This window comes from Desmodus rotundus, chromosome 6 (genome assembly GCF_022682495.2).
Source record: "Desmodus rotundus isolate HL8 chromosome 6, HLdesRot8A.1, whole genome shotgun sequence".
In the NCBI taxonomy this organism is placed as follows: Eukaryota; Metazoa; Chordata; class Mammalia; order Chiroptera; family Phyllostomidae; genus Desmodus; species Desmodus rotundus.
In genome coordinates, this window is record NC_071392.1 from 139,161,016 (window position 1) to 139,185,752 (window position 24,737).

Consider the following 24,737-nt stretch of genomic DNA (forward strand, 5'->3'; position numbering starts at 1 on the left):
CTCAAAGCATGGCCACAGCTACTTAACACATCCATGAAACCAGTTAAAGGTTATAGATATGTTAAATGACTGTGCCAGGGGTTAGCTGCAAAGCTCTTGCTACCCAAAACAGCTCTGAATAGCCCTGTTCCATGTGTCCCATCCCCCCTGGCTCAGGCCTGTGGGGATGAGGACATCCTACATACATTTTTCTAATATTTCCTGGACACCCCAAGTCCTGGACCCCATTACAAATCCCTTCTTGGGGCCCTCCTCTTGGCTGCACCCTGCTTCACTTGGACCATACACGAGTGTGTATTCAAGACTAGTGTTGGAGGAGTATCACTTACAGTGGTTTTTGAACTACATTTAGCCCCAGAATCTTTTTGCAAACAGAATCTTAAGCAATAGAGCTGCTTTGGGTGAAGCAGAAATGAGAACACTGAGTACAGCCCACTCCATCCCTTCTACTCCCAAGGCAGCTCCTAAGGAAGCTATACCGATCCCGCGGTTTCATCAGCATGGCATTTGAAAACCACCTATCTAATCCTAGGCCCCTCGTTTTACAACTGGGGAAACTGAGGCTCAATGGGTGGCATCTTGCCTAAGGTCACATGACCATCTCCCAGTTGGCTTTCCACAGAACCAATAATGTGGTCATAAGTTATCAGCAGAACACAGACACATCTCTGCTGGGGAGAAAAACCTATCCAATGGCTTTGGGGGCTTCCAAGCTGCCATCAGTGCTGGTGGCCATGACACGCCCTCACTGACCCAGGAGCCCATAGGGATTCAGGGCTGGGACTTGGCCAGGACACATTGCTGATGCCTATCCGTGCTTCACAATGACTTGGTCAAGGCTTGGGAGCCTTTGATCTGAGACCAACAGAGACAAAAGAAGGAAATAAAAATTGAATTGGACCATATTTTTTAAATTTCATTGGTACCAATTTTAAAAATCAGAGCACATTTGGAGCTGTTCCTCTCAGGAGCACACCTGTGCTTTTCCCTTCCCCCTCTTCTTCCCCTCCAGGTGGGTTACCTTTGCCTTTCTCTCTCCTAAATTCCAAGGGCCCTTCTTTCACTTCTGTAACTTGTTTCCTGAGCCTACACAGCAGAGCTGATTTACTTCTACTACCTCTATAACTTTCTAAATAAACTTTCTCTTACAATTTGAAAAAGGAATCAGAACATTATCTTATAACTGATATATTAATCTATTTCTTTTTCTGCACTTTTTCCAAAAAGCTGGGTTTTTTAATAGATAAAAACATCTTAAAATCAGTGGCATCTTAAAATAGAGAAATTATGCTGATTTATACCAAAGCTTTCTTTTGAAGATGGAATTATATTTATTCATTTGTAGAATAAATATTTATTCTTCCTGCCCTTTCTTACTGGAGGGTTTGCTAAGAGTAGATCCAGCTGATATGAAAGCAAGGGGGAATTTTTTTAGCTCCACTTGAACCAAGAAGAAAACTGATCTAGGAGTGTGCTGGGAAGCCAGGGAGATAGGTCGTTTCCTCACCTCTAGCCAGAAACCAGGTGCAGCTCTGAGAGATTACAGAGAAGAAACTCAGGATCCCTGTACCCCAGAATCTCCTAGTGAGGCAGAGAAAGTAAGACTAGGTCACCAGTGCCTATGCCATGAGGTCATACCTGGTCATTGTCCTTCAAAGAGAATATAAAGAGACCAGAGGGCTCAAGGGACACTTCCTAGCCAGGAACCTCAGAAGCACTGAGAGATGGCATTTTAGGTGGAGAAAACAGCAGGGGAAGAAAGGCACAGAAACGTGCTGAGGGTGCAAATCGAGTCAGCATCCCTACAGCCCAGAGGAGCAGGTAGAAGTTAAATGGAACCTCTCGAGTCCTTCCCAAGAGAGGGGACTTATCCTCCAGGTCCTTTTAACTGAGTGTGCCCCAGTCCCTGAGAGGCTATGTTGCTCGATCTGTAACTAATAATAGAGACAGCATACTGTGGGAACTGAGTGCTTTGCCTATGGTGTCCAGTTGCCGGGTTTGAATCACAGCTCTACTCCTTCCACTTAATCCCCTGAGTTTTGAGTTTCTTCCACTAAAAATGGAGATAACAATCTCCTGCCTACCTATTGGGGATCATTGGACAGATGCAAAGAAAGCACTCAGCACTACGAAGCGTTCAATTAAAAAAAAAAACACTAAAGCTTAAAATACAGGTTTGTAAATGATCACCTTTCTTAATGAATTAGAATGGAATCCAAGTTCTCTCTGTAACACTTTCCCTGGGCTTCTCTCTTCTCGCCTGCCCATCCAAAGGATGGAATTACAAAGGAGTAGGGGATCAGCCACAGGGAGCGCTGGCAACATGTGGAGTTCTTTCATCATCTGTGTCACAAAGGAAACTGGTGTCTTGCCCTGGGGAGTTCCCGAGGAGGTGTGGGCGGTAGGGTTGTGCTATGTGTTGCCATTTGGGGAATTTATTACAGCCAGCAGTGAGCTCACATCAGAGCAGAAAGGGAGTATTGGCAAGAAGTGAGCAGTTAAGAGCTACAGCAAATATTGCTGGTGAGAAGCAGACTGAATAAGATTAACATGTTTCAGTTAAGAACAAGGTGAGATGCAACTTCAAACTCTGTCCATTTTTAATAGCATTGATTGTGTAGAATTGTTGGTCTAATGGAACAGCAGAGGAGACATTTGTCTGGGGCTTGTCAATTCTCAGGACATTCATTCCCAACATCTTCAACCATCATTTCCTTGATTCCTACCCCTAGTCCTAGAGGCAGAAATCACCCCAGGGTCTTCCAAAGTCTGCCCCAGGATGGCTGGGCTTCCTTGGAGCTGGATTCCTGGGCACCTGGTCCAGAACCAAATCCAAAGTTAGCACTGGGAGGCTTTTGCAAGTGAGGAGAATGAAGGAAGGGAGGGACTTCCTACCTGGACAGCAGTCAAGGCGGGCAAACTGAGCCTGACCTTTAGCCTCCCATCTGAAACAGTCAGGCTAACCCCCAGGTGACGCTTGAATCCCCTGTGACTGCCAATAACATCAGTAGTAACAACCAAACTTGACAGAAAGACTCCTGTGTGCTCGGCACAATGCTCAGCACTGCACGCCTCACCTCCCTCTCTGCTCACCACAGCCTTCCGAGGGGGGCGCTCTCATGACCACAGTTCCCGTTTTAACAAATGAGACAGCCAGGCTGCCATCACCTGCCTGGGGCCACTGGGCTAGGGTTTGACTCCAGGTGTTTTTTAACCCAGTAACCCAGTGTCTCAACTACGCACTGTACTGGTTAAACTTTTGGAAGGGACATCTGCTTCTCAGTTCAGATTTCTGCCCTCCAGTGCCCCCAGTGGCCCAGTGCTCTGCCCTCCCTCTCCCCGCCCCCCAACATGAGCCCTTCTGCTCTGGGAGACAGTTGTCATAGGCAGGATTTACAGCCCTCTCCCTGGTCTGTGGTCCTTCCTCTGAATTCTGGGTTGTCTGTTTTTCCATTCCCAGTCACCTGCTATATACCCATTACTGCACTGGGCACTGGGCAGTGGTGGCAGGTATCAAATCAGACATCATCTCTGCCCTCATGGGCTCACAGTTTAATGGAGAAGAACACTGAACAAGTCATCTACCTTGAAGGGTGTAACAAGATGACCTCACCTGTCCAGGAAAGCAGGATGGGCCCCCTGGAGGAAGAGGTATCTAAATAAGCAACTCTCAAAGGGTGTGTGGCGAGTAGGAGAAATTTTAAATAACAATAATAGTCAACTTGGCATGTATCAGAAACTGCTCTAAGCACTCCCTATAATACCTTACCGGGTCCACATGACAACCCGATAAAGTGTCGGTATTGTTATTATCCCCATTTTGCAGATGAGGAGACATAGAGAAGTTAAGTAATTTGCCCAAGGTCACACATCCAGTAGTGGGTAGCAGAGGAAATAGCATGAGCAAAATGTACTGGGGTGGGTGGAGTCCCAGATATTGAAAATAGGTAAAAAATAATAAAAAATAATAATTTTTTAAAAGACCCATCGAACATAACAATGATGAATTCATAGTATGTTCCTATTAGTGCAACCTGAAGCATCTATTGAGGATTTCCTGGTTCTTTTATCACACTGAGGTTTCTATCGACTGTTGTCAACCTAACCTTTGCTCTTCAGAATAGAGATTATGTTCATTCTCACCTCCTGAATCCTACACAGGTTCTGTTGTTTGACTGGGGAGAGGGGGAGCAGGTGGCACATATACTATTAACCACAATTTACAATTGACAAAACTTCAGGGTCACATGCTCTCACTTTTCACATACCTGCCTGAGAGGCAGGCACAGCAGTTATCATCACCCTCTTCAGCGTTCAGGAAATTGAGACACAGAGACATGAAGTAATTTGCCCAAGGCTACACAGCCAGTAAGTATGGAGCTGGGGCTTGAGCCCTGGGCTTTTGACTCTAGCTCCTGTGTTTTTCCCTCTATACCAAATCAGTGTTCCATGGGAGAGCAGAAAGATTCACACGTGGCACCTGCGACCACCCGAAAGTTCCTGAGCCTCTCTAGGCCTCAGAGGTTTGTCAGTAAAACTGGGATAAGAAGAGCTCCTGCCATATAGGGTTGCTGTGAAGATTAAATGAAGTAGTAGGCACAGAGTATTAGGCATGGAGAATGTTCCCACAATGAAGTATCACACAAAACAGTGAATAAACACAGTAACAAGAAACGATTGGAGGAATCTTAGTAATATACTAATAGTAAAGAAAAAAGTCACAAAAGATTACCTCTAGCATTATACCCTTTTAATAAAGTTACAAACAACTTAAAAATGTTTAAATGTGTACGGGCACATCTACTTGCAATGACACTACATACAAGGGAAGGCAAGAGTGTGGAGAATGCAGCATTTAAGACGGCAGCTAGGTTAGGTGGGGGAGGCAGAAGCGTGGGGTCATGGGGGGACATAAGATACCGTCCAGATCCTGGCTTTTGCTTTGAATGGTAGATTCATGGGTGCTGACCACATTAGCAAAAATAATGACTACATAAATAAGCAACTATATATGAAACTATATGGAGTATGCATGGACCAATGATGATAATATCTCATGAAGCAAGAATTAGAATTAACCCAATTTTTTCTATCTGAAGTCCTATTTATAAAAAGAAATAAAAGTATTAGGCACAGTGCCCTGCTTATAGGAAATATTCAATAAATGTTCTCTGGGAGAACATTCTCTGTCATTCTTGTATATTTTTATTATTATCTGCATTACCTGCCTACCCCCGGCCCGCTGTTCTTTCTGTCTGCCCCAGGCTATTGGTGAGATAGGTCCTCCAACTCAAACTTCTCAGAAGCAGAAAGCCCAGCCCCAGCCAGGCCTCAGGGCAGTGCTCATCCTGTGAATGGACACTGCTGGGGAACAGTTCTGAGGTGCTCACTGCTGGTTCCAGGAAGCTGTGGGAGTTGGACATCCCTGTCAGAAGAAGAGAGCAGAAGGTATGGTGATGCAGCAATAGGCAGCTTAGGCTCTAGGGCTGGGCCTGCATTTGAGTCTTGGTTCTGTGACTGAGCCTCACTTGGTTTAGAGTAAAAACAGTGTTTCCTCACATGGTCATTATGAGGATCAAATGAGGTGATCAACACAAAATGCTTAGCACAACATCTGGAACACCACTTATGAGCTCAAAAATACTACCTGCTTTATCATTGGGGATCCCAGCACCCGCCCCCCTCCCGGGACTGCTTCTGTTTCCCCAGCTTTGGGTGAAGGAGATGGTGCAGACTGCGGAAAATGGAAACAGCTGCCATCTTATGGGGGTTGGGGGTTGTGAATGTGTGTGTCACAGCTTTCCACTTCCTCCTGGAACCATTTCCTTTGTGAGCTAAACGGGGAGGAATCTGCAGACAAAGGAACAATTCTGGGAGAGTCCTGTCCCACAGTCTAAAGTTATTTCCTTAGAAGTCAGTGGCTTTTCCCTCCTCCTGTGTAGAAATGGCTCAGTGAGAGGGAGTCATGGCTTCCCTGGTGCCCACGACTGAGAAACAAGGTGCCCAGAACAAGGCTGGTGGAGGACAGGACCCAGGCAGAACTAGAAAGACCACTAAGATGAAGGGCTTTCCTGACCCTGTCACCCTGGCCTGACTCCTGGGAAGAGAGTCACCCAGAAACAACCCTACTGACCTGTGGCCTCCTTGACCTCTGGCCTCCCTGTCTTCCTGAAATAACAGTAGATCAGAGAATTGTACTACCTACTAACCCTAACAATAATCCCCACAATTTACAGACCCTCTCCTAGCCATTCCCCATTGCGCCCTGGCACAAACCAACACGTGGGGATACAGAAGAGAAAAGGGACACTCAGAGGGGCTGACTGACTTGCCCCACATTTTACACTAGTAAGTGGAAGGAGTTAGAACCCAAACCAGATCCTCTTATGCCAAATACCAGATCTTCCACTTTTCTTTACCACCTCCCTTCATTGGGATTTCATGTTTCTGTCCCAAAGGGTCAAGCTCCTACGATTCTCTTCGGAATAAAGGATAGTCAGTTTCCTGCCAGAGCTTTAACTAACACACACACAAGTCTTCCAACGCGACCTCGCTCCCCTTGCTTTCCCTCACACCAGCACTATATTTAACTCCTGGAAAGCAGTAGGCACTAAGGCATCAACTTTGCAGCTGGGATTTCTTTGCTCCTCTTTTTTCATTTTTTTCCAGCCCCCATGAACCATCATCTTCCCTGCACACTCTGGGACAGCAGGAAGTGATTGTTTTAGTGATCAACAATGCCACTCCAACCAGTGTGGTCCCCTCCGAGTAATGCCACTGTTGGCCTTCACTTGGATTTAGAGAAGTGCTTCTAAATTCAGAGGAAGGAAGTGAGCCGTCCCCACGGCCCCAGATGGGTAGATTTGCAGCAACTTGGAAGAGACCCAGAAGAAAGAGACATCTCTGCACCCCTGAAGTGAAGGGGCAATGCTACTGGCCTCACCTGTGTTGCTAGAGTCTTCTCTGCTGGTTAACCCAGAGCTGCACATAGACAAAAGTAGCATCCTAAAGGAGCCCTGGGGGAGGCACCACTGAGTGGCTCCTCAGTGTCCTTCCCATTCTTCAATCCTCAGTTCCCTCACCTGCAAAATGGTGCTAGCCCACCTCTTTGTAAGAGTGAAATTATGTAACTAATACATGCAAATCTCTTACATAATTATAATGGAAGAGGATATAGACAGCTAACATTTATGGAGTACTTACCAAGTGCCAGCCACTGTTCTAGGCACATTCTCATGTGCTAAGGCCCATTCCCACTGATGAGCTAGGTGGGTGTACTCAGAGGTCACCGATGACATACATGAGGAATGGGGCAGTTGTGTAAGTATCCCAAAGGTGCGCACTAGGAAACAGGGAAACAGGACAAGAACTCAGGTAGTTTGGGTTGCTCAATACATGTTAGTTTTCATTTCCTAACATATGTCAAGGTTAAAATCCACCAACTACAAGATGGGCATCACTAAATAATGGGCAGCCATATCCACACAGGGACACAAGTTCAACCAAATGGGGCTTGGAGAGCTGAGCCAATGCGCTTCTGGTTCCTTTTGGTCCCCAGGGCTTTTTGTGTCCTCTTTTTTCTTTTTTTAAGCATCTTTTTACTATGCTGAGCCACTATGAGGACAGACATCGCTTTAAAATCACATTAACTAGCCAGAATACAGGGTCAGGCAGAAGTGAGGCCTGCTTGAGTGTGGTTGGGAGGGTAATAATATGGGTGCAGTAATTTATAGTTTTAATTTGAACATTTCACCTAAAATGTCATATGGTGTGCTTCAGTGTGGCATTGTTATGTTACAGAATTACATCATGCTCATGATTTTGTAATAAAAGATTATTTAATAATAGAGGGGCGTTATTTGTGCCAGAACCTATACTTTATTAACTCTGGAGAAAAATTTGCTTCAAGAATTAATTCATTCCACAAATATGCAAGCACTCATCTGTGTCAGGCACTAGCAACAGCAGGCACTGTTCCTGCCCTCAGTGAGTTCAGGCTCATGTGGGGGAAACGGACATGAATCAAAGAAATACATGAGTAAATGTAACATCTCACCGTGAAAAGCACCACAGGGAGAGTGGCGCTGTGATAGCATAACTGGGGGAAAGGTTGTGGTCCAGAAGACAGGGAACCTTTCCCTTAGGAAGTCCCGAGTGAATTAGAGCTGCAGGGGGGCAGGACTGGTCTCAGGAGAAGGGAGCTCTGACGGGCAGAGGGAATAAATAGCACATGCACACGCCCTGGGTTAAGAGGCTGAGGAACAGAGCCTGAGGCAGCCTGGAGGGAGCTCCCTTTGGCAGGGCCTGCAGGGTTGGAAGGCCACAAGAAAGGCTCCTCCTCCTTTCCTTCCCCACCCCCCCAAACACTGAGGTCACACCTGTAAAGTGTACTGCTTTCCTTTCCAGGGTGACTTGCCTCCCCACTGCCTTCATGGGTCATACCTCATTGATGTGCTAGCTTGTTAAAACACAACATACAGAGTCATCTCTAAAATCATGATCAAAACTCTTAAAATAATGCACTGGTTCTCTCTCCAGGCCAGGAGTTTTTGTGAGATGAAAAGTGGGTTAGTTTGCTGTTTGGAAATTAGAAAGGAAATCTGAGTAAACCCAAAGAAAAATTGTAGGCCCTCTATAAAACCACATTCTGACAACTCATCCAATTTTGCATATTTAAATCATGGCAGTAGCATTTCCTCTGACTTTGGAAACAAAGAAGGATGAGTTATCTTTGTCCCATAGATGCTTGTGAAGTAGTGAAGCGGGGAAAGGAGAAACTGTGATTCCATCTACTGCTTTGCAGTTACTAAAATTCTAACTTGTAAGCTGTTTCCAAGCATTTTTGTAAATTACAGAGTCTAAAAAATGATCAGGATTGAGATCAGAAGTCAGAGTACTCATTGAGCCTACCTGGCAGGAGCCAAAACAAAGGTTGTTATTCCTATGGTTTGCTAAAGTTTAATTTATTCACTTCTTTCTTGTCATGGAAATTAAGACTCAGTGTCTTTGATACTTCTAAGTAAATCCCACCTTCCCTGCACTAGAACTGTACTGGCAGTGCTAAACACCTTTTGCTTGAAGCTTTCCCTCAGGATGCATCAGGGGTATAGACTAGGGATGCAGTCCTGGGAGCAAGTATAGGGCTTAATTTCTGCTCTGTACCTTTTGATTTCAATTATGTAGCAAGGGTAGAGAAGAAGAGAGAAAACTGATCTTAGTTGGGTATTCACCAGGAACAATAAGCACGCTGTAGTCTAATCTTAGATATATTTTAAAATAGGTTTCTAATTTTATTTGGCAAACTTTTTTGCATCCCAGAGAACAGTTACAGCCCATCTTGGGTTTCTGTGCCTGCCCGCCCCACATAAAGAAGGACTGAAGATTTATAAACAATGATTAAACTATTTCTTCCTGTGCTTTTTCCTCATTGGAATTCACTGTACCTCCCTCCCTAAGGCTTAACTTAACCAAACAAGATCAATGAAATGTATTCGTGGTTCTAAATAAACTTTAGACATAAAAGACAGTCCTGTCCTTGGTGCCCCAGTCTGTCCTCAGAAAGCAGAAATGATCCAAACCAGGAGCAAAGACTGGAGGGGGCAGGTCAGTAATTGGTGGGGATCTTTCCTGACTGGGGACGGCAAGAATAGGGTTTCTGGGTTGCATTACAGCCCCTTCAACTGGAAGATGCTGTCCCCTCACCTGACATGGAGGGGTTCTTTAGAACATAAGCACCCTGAGGGAAGTAGACCCACTGCCTCCCACAGCCATAAGCACCCCAAGCTCATTGTCAGGCCCAGAACCATGAACAGTGGTAGGGCTGCAGAGTACCATGACATCCCCTTGCCCCCAAATACCACACTCCCTTGAGCTGCAGCTGCACCAGCAGCTGCTGGGAGTCACGTATGATTGAACAGAGTGCCTGTCGAGTACACTGAGCGCCACACACATCACTTCATCCTGTCTTCACAGTGACTGTGCGAAGCAGCCACTGTTACTACCCACACCATTTGCAGATAAAGAACTGGAAGCTTAGCAAAGCTGAGACACTTTCCCACTGGCCACCGGCTGGAAAGTGGCAGAGCTGGGTGAGTGGGGCAGACTGCACACAGCCCGCACTCCTCTGTGACTCCTCTAAGCATCAAGCTTTGTGTGAGTTTAACACAAGGTACTTTTAGTTTCGATTGGTTGTGTGGCCATCGCTAAGTCAAATGACCTCCTTGACCCACACGTCCCTCATCTTTAAATTGAGAGAGTTAAAATCATGTTCATTAAATAAATGCTCATTAAGCATCTACTAAGATTGAGACACAGTCCCTGTCCTCATGGAGCTTGTCACAACAACTGTAGCAAATCTGTCACGAAGTACTATCTGATCAATACTCTGGAGTCTGCATAGTCCTGGGGAGCACTGAGAATAGCAGCAGCAACAAACAATGGCCCTCATGCAGTGAGTGCTGTCTCCAGGCAGACCACCACAGTAAGTGCTTCACCAGCACGACCTGGCCTAGTTCTCCCGCCTTGGAGGCTGGACTGCTATGATTCGCAGCTCACAGATGAGAAAACAAGGGCTCAGAGTTCTCTAATGGGCCCACTTGTACAGCTTGGAGATGGCAGCACAGGAATTCCAATTCACACAAGTCTGACCCCACAGCCTCATCGTGTTCTTCTAAGCAAGATGTCATGCTCCAGCTAGTTATAATTTTCTGTAGAGACTCTTATTCCTACCTCAATGCTCAGTCATTTCAGAAGGGGACATCTAATGGTAAATTTTTAAGGAATGAGAAGGTCTTCCCATGTTCCTTATGGTCACAGACATGCCCTGTAGTATGTCTTTGCTGGTGGAGTATTTTTACAGATTGAACCTTGGACTGCCTACATCAGAATCACCTGGATGACTGGTCAGTGTGTCTTGGTTGGTTGACTGTCATCCTGGGCACCAAAGGGTTGTGAGTTCGATTCCCAGTCCCAGCACATGCCTATGTGCATTATATGATTTTTCTACAAATTAAATTCTCTGACAGTTTAAATCCCTGTGAATTATCTGGCCTTAAAGACAAAGCTGCCATCAAAGGCTCCTCTGTGTTCACTGCACCTGACAGCTGGCTTTTTGGGGGAGTTCTATATTATCCTTGAAAAACTGAGCCCTAGCTGGAAGCTTTCCTGTATGAAGTATAAGGTTCTCTCTGGGATGAGATCCCCCTATTAAGTCAGGTGTATGCTTTGAGTTACATGACTTTGAGCTTGTTCTTCGTCTATGAGATATTCACAATTAGGACTCTGATGTTCAAAGGGACCAGTGGGGAGAGGCCCGCTGAGCAGGATTTTCAGACCCACAATAAGGGTCTCTTACCCATCCAGTGAGGGGACCCCCAGGTCAGGAGCCCCAGTGAAGTCATAAACCAAAGCCCTCAGCAGAAGGGCTTTGAGGGGCTGCCTGGCTGCTCCCCACCCCAGCCTGGCCTCTGCTTGCTTAGAGCCAGTCTTCTGATGGAGGATTAGAGAGCAGGGGGGCAAGCTTCGAAGTCAAACAGACCTGGACTCAAGGCTGGGCCTTACTGTTTACTGGCTGGGTGACCTCACTTCTCCTAGCCTCTGTTTCCTGCTTCATAGGGCACAGACAGCAATAAAACATACCTCTCGTGAGGTTTATGAGGATTAAATGAGATGACACAAGCTAACTGCCCAACACACAATAACGGTCCGGTTCTAGGGAAGGGTGCTTGCCCGTTCACTGTCTACAAGCTGTGCCTTCCCCCAGGGCTCACACTCCCTCTGCCACCTGCTGCCACCAGCTCCTCCCAGGCTGCAGAAACCATCACTAGCCCTGGGCAATCCTTCATGCCCTCTGCTTCTCCCAGAGTCACTTGGCTCCCTCATTCTCCTTTGCACTATCTGGACTTTTACGATCACATCTCAGTTAAACAAAAAACACTTAAAGTCAAGGTCCCATGTTAGGAACCCTATCAAGCAATAGGAGAAAAAAGAAACCCCCAAAAAAGTGTAACAAAGCTTGACTGCTATAGTTCATGTTTGTATTTTTTAATTTTTATTTATTAATTTGAGAGAGCGATTTCTTGCTCCACTTATTTGTTGACCCTTGTATGTACCCTGACCAGGGATCAAATCCACAACCCGGGCATGTTGGGATGACGCTCTGACCAACTGAACTACCCAACCAGGGCCTAGCTCATGTTTCTTAATGCAGAGAACTCACTCACAACCTAATAGCCATTACTTTAGAGACCATTATAACAAAGCTTACATTGGAAGCAGGACTGCTGCCACACACAGGCACTTGCTGATAGCAGTGAGAACTCTGTGGGACCTCTGTCGCAGCAAAGGGAAAGAGGAGGAAAGGCAGAGGCGGGGTGGGGGAGGAGAGGAAAGGAGGGACAGAGGGGATGGCTGATATGAATATTATTCACCAGTTAAAAGGAATAAAGTATTGATTCACACTGCAATATAGATGAACCTTGAAAACTTTATGCCACCTGAAAGAAACCAATCACAGAAGGCCACATTGTATTTTTTTTTCTTTAATTGACATGAAATGGTCAGAATAGACAAATTCATATAGACAATAGATAGGTAAGCAGCTGTTAGGGCTGGGGACGAAATGGGAGTTGGGAGTAATGAAATTGTTCTAAAGTTTATTGTTGCAACGGTCTTACAACTCTGAAAATATAATGAGAACCAGTGTATGGACACTATTTTTTTAAAAAGTCCAAAAAGTTTGAGGTCATTCATTGAAGGACAGTAATTCTCAGGAAGGTGTGATTGGGGAGAGGAATGCCTAGGAGGTCCCCAAGATGCTTTCAGAGGGTCCATAGGTCGAAACTACTATCATGTAGTACTAAGGCCTTACGTGGCTTTTCACCCTCACGGTCTCACTGGCATCCAATGGCATTTTCCAGAGGCTCCGTGCCATGTGATAACATGGTAGTTCTGAAGGCTCATGGGCTATGTGCCTGGGTATTGTTGTGCTTTAAAATTTTCTCTATCTTAATTCTTAACACAGTCAATGTTGATAGATATAATCCATATAAAACAAAAGCTCTCTGGGGTCCTCAATAATTTTTTAAAGTGTGAAGGACTACTGAGGCTAAGAAGTTTCAAAACCACTGCTAGAAGGATAAAGAGCCACTGCCCCCATAGCCCTGACTTTCCTTCATGACAGTGGAGCTGTGTCCTGGATTCCCAAACATGAACTCTGCCTGCAGGCCCCAGAGAGCTCCGTGGTGCCCTGCAGTGCTTCCTCTGTGAGCAATTATGTGTGTACGGGGGAAGTCAGAGAATGCCCACTGGAACAATATTTTATTCAATTTCTAATTCTCCAAGGGCCACATAATTAGTGCTCAGGAAGTATTTTGGAATTGAGTTAACTGACTTTTGGTGTGTCTGTTGAGGGTGCTGGAGAGGTTTGTGATTCCATTTGAAAACATTTCCTTCACAACAGCTAAGATGATTTTAAACGATTTCCTACTTCAAAGAGAGACTCCCCCTCTACCCCCAGAAGCCTCCATCACACGCCACACCACATGGAATTGCAAGGATGCAGGCCCTGAAGGCAGCAGGGCCTCGGGCCCCTTTCACTCAGGATCTGAGTTGCAGGTGCCCCTTGCAGTTGCGTGACTCAGAAGCTCTAGGAATCACACAAACTTGAACTCACCCTGGCTCCCCCTCTTTCACACTGTGCAACCATCCCATAGCTACTCTATCTTCTGGAACATAGGTGTCCTGATAGGACCTGCTTACAGATGTGGGCATAAAATGCAACATTGCACGGGAAGTCTAGACCTCAGTGCCCCAAGGTAGAGAGAGCTCATGAAGTAGTAGCTGTCAGCCCTCAGCTCATTTCCAACAAATTCAAGGCGATTTCCACAGAGAGAGGCAATGTCACATTTTTCCAACAAGTAGCACTATCTATTACCTAAGATTTCTATTTTTTAAAAAGTCCTTCTGTGGTGACCTGCTCATTCCCTCTCTCCTCAAACCCACAGAGAGCATCCCCACTAAGCAGGCCCCAGACTAGATGCTAAGGAAGCTGAGATTCACAGTACCGTCTACACTTGTTAGAGCCTTGCAGGCTGCGGAGGGAGACAGATGCTCACAGAGATCTGCACAGCACAGACCAGCGCACTAAACACTACGATGACTGTAAAAACAGCTGACTTGGCATGAGCATTTACTACGTATGGGGCAAGGCACTTTTCATGCACGGCATAATTCATCTTCACAGTGACCCTAAAAGGCAAGTACTGTTATTACCCCCATTTACAGAGAAGGAAACTGAGTCACAGGCTACGTAACTTGCCAAAGGTCCCACAGCTAATGAATGATGGAGCCTGGACTTGAACCCAGGTTGTCTGGCTCCAGGGCCAGTTCTCTTGTGCAGGATGTTATAGCCCCTCTTACCCATCAGACCCTGTGGTGGTGAGTCAGAGTCTCACCATCTCCTCAGGAGGGCCCAGGGTGGGGAGAAACCCGTGGAGCTGAGAGTCAAGAGCCTAGAATGAAAAGTCCTGGCCCTTCTGCTTGCATCTGTGCAATTCCAGCAGGTTACTCCATGTTCCCTGAGCCTTGGTTCCTTCATCTGAAAAGCGAGGGCGATCATGGGGCCTACCCCACGACTTGTCGGTAGGGCTGTATAAAATACTGCCAGGCAACACAGTGCTATGGGCAAAGGAACAGAGCAAGGTACCAGGCCCAGTCAAGGCTGTGCTGGCTGAGTTACCCTGGGGAAGTTATTTAACTGCTCTCTGAGCCTTAGGGTCATCCTCCAGATAAGGGAGATAATAAAATTCTTGATATGAGATTTAAATAAGACCACAAGTATGAAAGGGCTTAGCACAGCTCAGCACAGGTTAGCTTTTATTATTTTGCACAAAGGATGGACAGGTTGCAAATCAGGACAATGCTACTACTGTAATGAGGCTGGTATTCAGCTCTAAGGCAGACCAAGTTCCTGTGACTGTTCAGGACAGGAAGATATCAATGACATCATAGCCTTGGCACACTCCAGCCTTTAAAGGGTCCTGTGCTCTAGGATTCTGCAACCCCATGTGCCTCTCAATCAGCAGCAGCAGCAGCAGCTGGGAACCTGTCAGAAATGCAGTCTCAGGTTCCATCCCAGACTTCCTGAGTCAGAATCTGCACTTTGACAAGATCCCCCAGCTAACTCCCATATACACATAATCAAGTTTGAACAGCACTGGTATAGCATGGAAAGAAAGAATGGTAATGTGGGCCTGGGATGGAAAGGGTTAATGTGCAGTTTGGCTCCTGACAAGGCACCGGAAACAGAAGTTTTCAGAGATTGAAGTGTATGAACTGATGGGACAGGAAGGCTCCCTTCCTGCCAGTGTCCAGGATGGCCAGGGGCTCCAGCCTGGAACCTGCACTGAGCCCCGAGCTGTGATGAGGAAGGACCCCTGGGCCTAGAAAGCAGAGGGCATGCTGGGACAAAGGGTGGCCTGAGTGCCTCTTCTCAGGCTACATTAGTCCTCAGGCTAAGGCCATATGAGGTCTGAGGCAGAGTGGAGGAACCCAGAGGAATGTCACAGTTAACTGAGCAGGGTTCTCCCAAGGGAGGCTGGGAAGCCAGCACTGGGACAGCTGTGTGAAGCCTCTGAGGCTTCCCTGTTGCTCCCAGCCCTACCCTCTGTCCCCTGCTTCGCTGCCCTCTCATGGGTGTGAGCAGGACCGGCATCCCGGATGCAGAGCTGTGACCATGCTTCCTCCTCAGCACTGGAGCAGCTGCTCCCCGAGCTCACAGGGCTGCTCAGCCTCCTGGACCATGAGTACCTCAGCGACAAAACCCTGGAGAAGAAGATGGCTGTGGCCTCCATCCTGCAGAGCCTGCAGCCTCTCCCAGGTCAGACATCAGCACTCTGCCCAGAACTCTTCCAGAACCTTCAGTAACTCCCCAGGGCCTGCAGGCAAGAGGAAGCCCAACCCTTGTGGCATAGCATTCAACACTCTGCGTGGTCTGGCCAATGTCCTTATCTACTCAGCCCTCCTCCACACAACCCTGCCTGTGCTCTTTGTGCTTCTCCATCCTCAACCCACTACAAATTCCCACTCACAAGGTACATGCCACACACATGTACATACCACATGCACACCACATTCTCACATATACCTCACATGCATAGCACATCCATAACAAACATGCACTGCACAGGACACACTGCACACACATGACACACTCTCACCAACAGCATGCACTCGCATGTACGACACACAATACATCTCTCACACCCCACATGCTCTCACACACAACACACATATACACAGAGCACATACACATCACACACTCCTACACACAGACACTCTCACACACACACGGCCCCACATCATATCCATTCCCCTCCCTCTACTTTCCGCAGCTCCTCTGCCTCACTGTCTCCCAGCAACAAGGCCTCCTCACCTGCCCCAGCCTTTCTCTGCCCCAAGTCAGCCCACAAGGTGATATGTGTAAATCAAGAGCCCAGTGAACTCTAATGAGCTGTACCCACGTCCCACACTATTGGAGGGGTCTGAGTGATATGGTGGGAAGTCTCTACTGGATGACTCACTGAGCCTTACTTCCCAGTGACAAAGCAGGTCAATGTCCTTGGCTGCCCTCAGAGGACTGGGAGGAGGAAAAGGGCAGTGGTTTGCTGAGCTTGCTGGAACTCCTGTCTGCTGGCCAACTCCAGAGCAGCCCCTGTATTCTGTTTTCTGTACTGGGCTCTGGGCACCCTTTCACTGGGAGAAGGAGGTCCTCAGTAACAACGTAAAAGTGAAAACAAAGTTTGAAAACCAAGGAAATCATTTCGGTTGTGCACATGCTTTGCAAACTGAGTGCTGTGTCCTGTGTGGGACAGCCGTCCAAGTGGGGCAGGGGAGACCTGGCCCCTCCTCGTAGTCAGCAGCCTCCAGTCCCCTCCCTCCTCACCACAGAGACATGGCAAAAATGTTCTCCTTCCTCGCAGCAAAGGAAGTCTCCTACCTGTATGTGAACACAGCCGACCTCCACTCCGGCCCCAGCTTCGTGGAGTCCCTCTTTGAAGAATTTGGTAAGTGACTATCTCCCCACCTCAGGCTGTGGAAGGGTCCCAAACTGTGCAGGGAAATACCTGCACCCGGGCCTGGCTCCAACCTTACAAAAGTGATCAATTAAGCAAGCTCCTGGACCTCTCTGGGCCCTGCCAGGTCTGAAAGTCTAGTCAAATCTGTATAGTTATGGGAAATCACCCCTAAAATTTGAGGAAAGGAAGGTATGAACATGCAGGCCCAAGAAGGTATGGTACGTAGGGTGCTGTCTTGCCTGCTTCTTCACATTCATCAGCAGTGGACTCCTGGGACCCTGGGTTGAGCAGCTCAGTGGCACCATAAGCATGGGCACAGCTGAGCCGGGCTTTGTGCAGGGTGTGCACAATGCCGGTTCTATCTCCAGGGAAGACGGCACTATTCAACACAGGGAGAGAGCTGTGGGTCGGGTGAGGGACCGTCAGGGGCTGACAGACTTAGGGAAGACACTGTGCTTTCATGACATAACCCTTACACATTCCCAGAGCACTGCACCAAAAGTAATTTCATCGGATCCTCTCCATAACCCTGCAAGATAGACAAGGCCAGGTTACAGCTGAGAAGACCAGGTCTCAGAGGGAGGAAGCCACTTGCTCATTAGGGTTACTGCCAAAGTGGATGGTGAAGGCCTTCTGACCCCAATCCTGCCCTCTTTCTGCTCTGCCACGCTCATCTCTGCCCAATGGCCTGATGCTTCATAGACTGTGACCTGAGTGACCTTCGGGACATGCCGGAAGATGATGGTGAACCCAGCAAAGGAAATAGCCCTGAGCCAGCCAAGAGCCCGTCTCTGAAACATGTGAGTCATGGACGGGCTTCCCACACCTTCAGTCCCTTTGTTCCTCTGGAGGGGGGAAGGGAAGCTCTCCCCCTGATGCTGGGGTGCTCCTGGGTGTACAAGACCCTGTTCTCTCTTCTGTGTGGTAGTCAAGGGCAGAAACTGCACCATGGGACGTTTCAGTGACTCATATTCACTGTGACCCTGCTGAGCAGGCATAATGGTGAACCGACCTGTCCCCACCCAAAGGACATCCCCACCCAAATTTGTGCTTGCAGCAGTACACGTGGAGTCATAGGGAAAGCTCTGGACCAGAAGTTTGGTAGCCTCTGCCCTCTTCCCTACTGCTTTGGCCTTAGGCAAATCACCTGTTCTCTCTGAGCCTGGGGTTTTTTACCTACAAAATGAAGGCTTGGATCATATCTAGGGTTCCCAGCCTTGGGGCCATAGAATTAGGGCAAGGGACCCATAATCACAGCAAGCATTATCTGTCAACTGTATAATTCACTTGTTATGTCCTTTCCATGCTTGCAGCAACTGAGTGAGGTTGGTAGTGTCATTATCCTCAATTTACAGGTAAGGAAACTGAGGCTCAGAGAGAGTCAGTGGCATGTCAATGTTCCACCCCTGGAAGGTAATACAGTGTAGCTGTAGGCCAGGATTCCCTGGCCCAGGAGCCTAAGCTCTTGGCCACGAGGTGATACTGCCTCTCTAAATTACATGTCTCACACTTGTCCTGCTGTTCCTCCTATATATGCAGAGATGGTTGTAGGGTTTTGTAGAACTCACAGTAGCTTTTGATAATTCTGCATGTGCTCATTCAAGAGTTTAACTACTCCTCTGTGGCAGTCTACAAAACTTTTAGACATTACAAAGGAACCCTAAGGCTTAAATAATTTAGATAAGAAACACAGGACCAACCAAATAAATTCAAGGTTTCCCAGCTCTGCCCTTCTGCAAGTCTATTACATGTTATGGCTTCAGTCACATTCTGCCTTCTAGGAGCTCCTGCCTCCCTGTCCCCAGCCTCCTTCCTGTCACTCTGCTGCTCCCCTCTGCTCTCCTGGCCTTCTTAGTCTCACACCCACCCCTTTGCCTTCCAGGCAGTGGACCTGCCTCCACCACTCCCAAACAGGCCTCCACCTGAGGACTACTATGAGGAGGCCCTTCCCCTGGGGCCAGGCAAGTCCCCTGAGTACATCAGCTCTCACAGTAAGTTCTGGTCCCCCTGGGAGTCAAGGGCAAGGAATAGGAGGCTCCTCTCCTGAAGCTCCAAGCCTTGCCCTCACCCAGCCATGCCCACCTCCTGAGTAGGGGCTGCCTGAGCACCAGGCCTCTTTAGTGACGTCCTGGATGGAGGGTCAGTGTGTGCGACCTTGGGGGTCAGGAGTTCGGATTCCAGTACCAGTTGTGTGTGGCCTTGGACAAGCCCCTTCACCTCTCTGGGCCTCTGTTTCCCTGCCCTAAAGTAGGACAGAGGGGCTAGATGCACACATGTAAATGCTCCAGGATGGAGGTACACAGATCGCCACTAGAACACAGCTCCTAGCACTGAAGCTGGTACTAACCTAAGTGCTCCTCTTCCGGGGACTGGGGAAATAATGTATGTTTCAGCAGAGTCACATCTTACAGGTGGACTGGGTTGTCAAGCCAAGGCATATGATAAAAAAGCATGTGGTCAAAATCAGAAGTCTTCAGAGTAGAGTGTGGGCACCCCAGGGGGTTTATGAGATGATGTAGGCAGATGTAGTAGATGCTCTATTTATATTTAGATCAACACATCTTTTTTAAATTTCTGTGTGAATGTTTATAGTATTTATAACCTAATAATAGCATGATGCTTGTAATTAGTTTATATATAATTGTGTATATATAATACAAACATGCATAATTATAAATACATATGTAATTTATACACATAAGTAACACAAGTGTATTTCATGATTATATGTTTACTGATAGGTGAGCACAATAAAATAATTTAGAGGACACTGGTACAAACTACCTCTAAGAAATCTCTTAAATTGGCCACAAAGGAGAGTGTTTAGTTCTAACTTGTCCCTCGGTTGGTTTCCTCCAGTGTTGTAAGAGGCGGCTGTTCCTTTGAGGATCAGATAAGGCACTGACTTGGGTGTGGGACTTGTGTTCCATACAAGAAAGCACATGATGGTTTTGGACAGCCCAGCAGGGTAACTGACTTGTATACAGTAACGTTTGTGTGCTTCTGTCCTATCGTTCATCAGCACACTGGGATATTTCGCAACCCCCCAAAAGTAAAGAAAATAGGTCCTCTGTGCTGATCAGAAGTGAATCCCAAGATACATTCATTGGGAAAAACCAAGCACAGAATACTGCATATGACATGACTCCACTTATTTTTTAACAGGACACACACACAGTATATTCATTTTAACAATTTTTCTAGGATATGCAAGAAACTCTTAACAGTACTGTACTGTGGGGAATGAAGAGAACTCTAGATGAGGGGAACATATATTCCCAAATTCTTTGGTGCTGATTGTGCCTTACACCATGGGTGTGTGTGTGTATTTGTAGTAAAATACAGGTAACAAAACATTGACCATTTCAGCCACTTTAAAGTGTCCACCCAGTGGCCTTTAGTACACTCACAGTGCTGTGCAGCCATCAGCACTATCTAGCTCCCAAATGTTCCCATCACCTCAGAGGAAGACCCCGTACCCATTAAGCAGTCACTCCCTACACCCCTCTCCCCTGGGCCCATACCAATCACCAATCTGCTTTCTGCCTCCATGGTTTTGCCTCTCTGGACATTTCACATAACAGAATCATACAATATGTGGCCTCTTGATTGTGGCTTATTTCACTTAGCATGATTTCAAGGTCCATCCATGTCATTGCATATAGCAGTACTTCTTTCCTTTTTATGGCCAAATAATATTCCACATTTGGTTTGTCCACTCATCAGCTGGTGGACATTTGGGTTGTTTCCACCTTTGGCTACTGTGGCATACTATTGTTATACTTACTAAACTAGTTAAAACAGAGTGAAATAGCCAGGTTGGACCAGGTGACCAGTGGCTCTCTTCAGCCTTCACGGTCTTGGATCTCCCGTCACTGTGAGCAACTGTTTGTATGTGGAGCAGGTGACTTTATTTTATCTACTGAAGAATGGGAGAGGAAGAAGGGAGTGAAGTGCTGCTGGGCCCTGACTCCCAGGTCAGCCCTCAGCTGGGTGAGGCTGCTCTGCCTCCCCAGAGAGCTCGTGACCCTCCGGGCTGGGACAGAGAAGCCACCTCTGCAAGCAGCAGGGATGCTGGGGCAGCAGGGAAGGGAGGGCCTCAGGAAGGGCCAGGGACCTTGTCCAGGGAGAGGGCGCCAAGCCCATTAGGGAGTATCCTTCCTCTCACACCGTGTCCGGCCCTGCCAGGTGTCCGAGCACTTTGGCCAGGGTGTCTCCCCCCTCTTCTCCAACATGCTTCCTCCCCCACCCCCACACCTCCAGTCCTGACTCCCCCAGGCCACCTCACAGTGCATGTCACTCTGAAGCCTCAAGAGTGCCAGCTGGGAAAGGCGTGCTCTGAGCCTCACTGGGAGATACAACTGGACGTCCCAGGTGCTGAGAATTTGAGCACTGCCATCCTCTGGGAACAGCTGGGCAGCAGCGTGTGGGGCGCAGAGCAGTGCTCCAAAGACAGTGGGCATGAGAGCAAGTGGACTGCATGAAGGAAGGCTTCCTGAGGGGGGATGTGCCTCTACACCTTAGGCTGGCAACCTCTGTTCTCATCCAGGGCCTGTGACCAGCAAACGTGTGTAGCTCAGTTTCCTCATCTATAAAATGGGCACTGGTGAACTGGGTTGTGGGAACTGGTGGACACAACGATAATGATAGCTGGCCTTTTTCGAGCACACTGTGTCATGCCCTGTGCTGACAGTCAGCATGCATTGCATCACTAAGCCAAGATGGGACTGTTCGTGTCACCTTAAGGTGAAGAACCTGAGACGCAAGGAAACTGTTACCTGTCCAAGGTCACTCAGTAAATGGTGGAGATAGATTTAAACTCAAATCTGATCAATCCCAAAGCACATGCCCTTAACCCGCAGAACTTCAGGGTGTGTTCCAGAGACTGTCTATATCAAAATAACCTTTAAAAATCACTCCAATATACATATTTTCTATTTTTACATATGTTTTTAAATGTCCTATTAAATAGTTAGGATTTCCTAAAATGTAGATTCCTCAGCTGAATCCACAGCAGTGAACCAGAATTTCTAGGGATACAGCCCAAGGATCTGCATTTAAAAAAATGCCTGGTAACTCTGAAACAACACATTTGAGGTAGCCCAGCCCCTTACGGTGCTGCAGCCCGAGTGGGACTGTGTTGCGGAAACTCAGCCCAGGCAGCTGCTGCACTCACTCTTATGTACATCATTATTACCTCCAGTCCGTTTCCCCCTCTGTAGTCGCAGAGGCTTAGGAGGAGAACTGCTCTGACAAAAAGAGGGGATGTGTTAGGTTGTGAGCACAAGGGCTGAGGTGGCAAAGAAGGAGGCAAAGGCAGAACAGGGAGGGGTCTGGGATACCACTCTGTGCATACAGGGACCCAGCTGTGACCAAGACACACAGTTACATGCACCAGTGCTCTGGGGTCCTTGAGGAGGGGCTGACCACTCTCTGCCAGCAAAAGTCAGAGAAAAGATCTCTGACCTGGGTCTTGAAGGGTGAGTAGGAGTTCTCTGGGAGAAAATAAGAGGGCACAGGGCGTATCAGCCTGCACTCTGCCTGCATTTCTCCAAAGCTCAGCTCTTTCTGCCAACCCCACAGATGGCTTCAGCCCAGCCCAGTCCACTGTGGATGCCTACTACGAGGACGCGGACAGCAGCTACCCCTCAACCAGCATGAACGGAGAGCTGAAGAACTCCTGTAAGTTCCAGCAGGCGGGCCTTCAGTGGGGTTCTGTCCCCTTGACCTGACCTTTGACACGCACGTGCCCACCACCCCCTGGACCTCCCTAGGGCCACCAGGGAGGCCCCAAAGCCCTTCCCCTCAGTGACCTCAAAATTCAGTGTAAAGATTACTGGCACAGGAGTCTGGGACCCCCAATGGGGCCCTTGCCCTGACTCTTGGTGACTGCCCTTAGATGAGCCACCTGTTCTCTTTGAGCCTCTGGTTTCCTCATATCTATGATAGGGACTTGCTGGAATGCCATGAGAATGACCTGAGACAGTGGATGCGGAGATGGTGGGGTAGTGACCATCACTGATGGTTACTGAGCACTCACTGAGTGCTCCGCCCTTAGCTAAACTCTCCACCTTCACTGAATCTCACAACAGCCTGATCTGGTGGATACTATGGTGCTGTTGCTCATGAGGGCCATTTTACTGAGGAGGAAACTGCAGCTCTGAGGAGTAAAGTCACCAAGGTCACAAAGCCAGTGGTGAACGTAAAACACAGTGCCCGTGTGGAGGTTTAGTCGTTACCGTGATCACAGCTCACACCCACCCCTCACAGTCCCGGGGCCCCAGAGCAGGGATGCCTGTGGAAGGGGCAGGAGGGGCCTCCCAGCTGATGGCACAGTGGCAGGTCCTTTCCCATGGCACCTGCAGACAATGACTCTGACGCAATGAGCAGCTCCTACGAGTCCTATGACGAGGAGGAAGAGGAAGGAAAGGGGCTGCAGCCCACGCACCAGTGGCCCTCCGAGGAGGCCTCCATGCACCTGGTGAGGGACTGCAGGATATGTGCCTTCCTGCTGCGGAAAAAGCGCTTTGGGCAGTGGGCCAAGCAGCTGACGGTCATCAGGGAGGACCAGCTCCTGGTGAGTGGGCGCGGACATGTTCCTCTTGGCCTCACGTAGGTGGGTGCATGTGCATCTGGGGGCAGGGGGGGAGGCGCCTGCCACGGTTACTCTGGGCTTGTGCACGGAGGCTCAAAGCCTGGCGCTTTGAAGACTGGAGCAGAATTTGTTTAAAAAACCAAACACCTCAAAAGACCTGTCATGGACTTTACCAAGAGTTTGTTTTGCCAGAGACGAATTGTTTTTATCACGTTAAAACAATGGTTATTGTTTTTCATTATGCAAGTAAAGTGTTTATTTATAAAATAGAGCAAAACAAAATGAAGAAATGATTTTTTAAAACACCACCTATAATCCCATTGACCAAGAGCTAACCACTGTTAATTTTTTTTTTTTTTGAGAGTATGTTTACTGAAGCTGCAGATAGTGAAACAAGGAAGGGCCTAGGATAGAAAAGCATCAGGAGAGAGCCTGGGCGGGGGTCCACTTTACTGTCTAGGGCTCCTGTCAGCTCACTGGAGTCAGAGAAAAGGGGGCCTTGGAGACAGATTCAGGGGGTCAGCCCAGGATGAGCTCCTGCCACCCACTGCTCCCCTAGGTACAAGTCTTGTGGGGCCCTTAAGAGTTTAGGAGAAAGAAAGTTTACTCAAAAAAGAAATTCAGCTGGGCGTACCTCAAGGAGGGTATGCCTTTTAAGTTTCAGTAGACGTATTTCCACCTGCCTTTTCACACACACATCGGTCTCTTCCAAAACGGAGCCCGAAGCAGCCCCTGCTTTCTTAAAAGTTCTTTTTAGTTCACCATCTCTCATCACTATTATTTCATAAAAGAAGGTGTACCCTTAATTGCAAAGTAGAAGAATGGGCATAACTTCAGGAAAAAAAAAAATAGTTCTTTACCCAAAAGTCTGTTGACAAGCCTTGCCTCACATATATTCTTTTGAAACAGGACCTTTCTCATCCTGGAGCAGTGAAAAGCTAATCCTAGTCCAGAATTAGTCCAGGGTCATGACTTATTCTTTCCATTCTGTACACCCTCTACTTTTCTTGACTTATTGCACTGCCCAGGAATTCTCGCACAAGGTAAAAACAAATGGTAAGAGTGGG

General features: G+C 47.7%; 1 protein-coding gene across 3 annotated transcripts in view; it reads left to right on the forward strand.

Moving 5' to 3' along the window:
• AFAP1L1 (actin filament associated protein 1 like 1) overlaps positions 1-24,737 on the forward strand; it is a 60,592-nt gene that overhangs the window by 10,797 nt on the left and 25,058 nt on the right. The window contains exons 2-8 of one of the 3 annotated variants that reach the window (XM_045185044.3): positions 14,004-14,254; positions 15,749-15,877; positions 16,980-17,063; positions 17,778-17,875; positions 18,958-19,066; positions 22,659-22,757; positions 23,441-23,652. In XM_045185044.3, coding sequence (XP_045040979.1) covers positions 15,835-15,877; positions 16,980-17,063; positions 17,778-17,875; positions 18,958-19,066; positions 22,659-22,757; positions 23,441-23,652 — 645 coding nt within the window. In that variant the 5' untranslated portion in view covers positions 14,004-14,254; positions 15,749-15,834. The remainder of the gene's footprint in view (positions 1-14,003; positions 14,255-15,748; positions 15,878-16,979; positions 17,064-17,777; positions 17,876-18,957; positions 19,067-22,658; positions 22,758-23,440; positions 23,653-24,737) is intronic. The other 2 variants (XM_045185043.3, XM_053927016.2) reach the window with 2 other exon arrangements.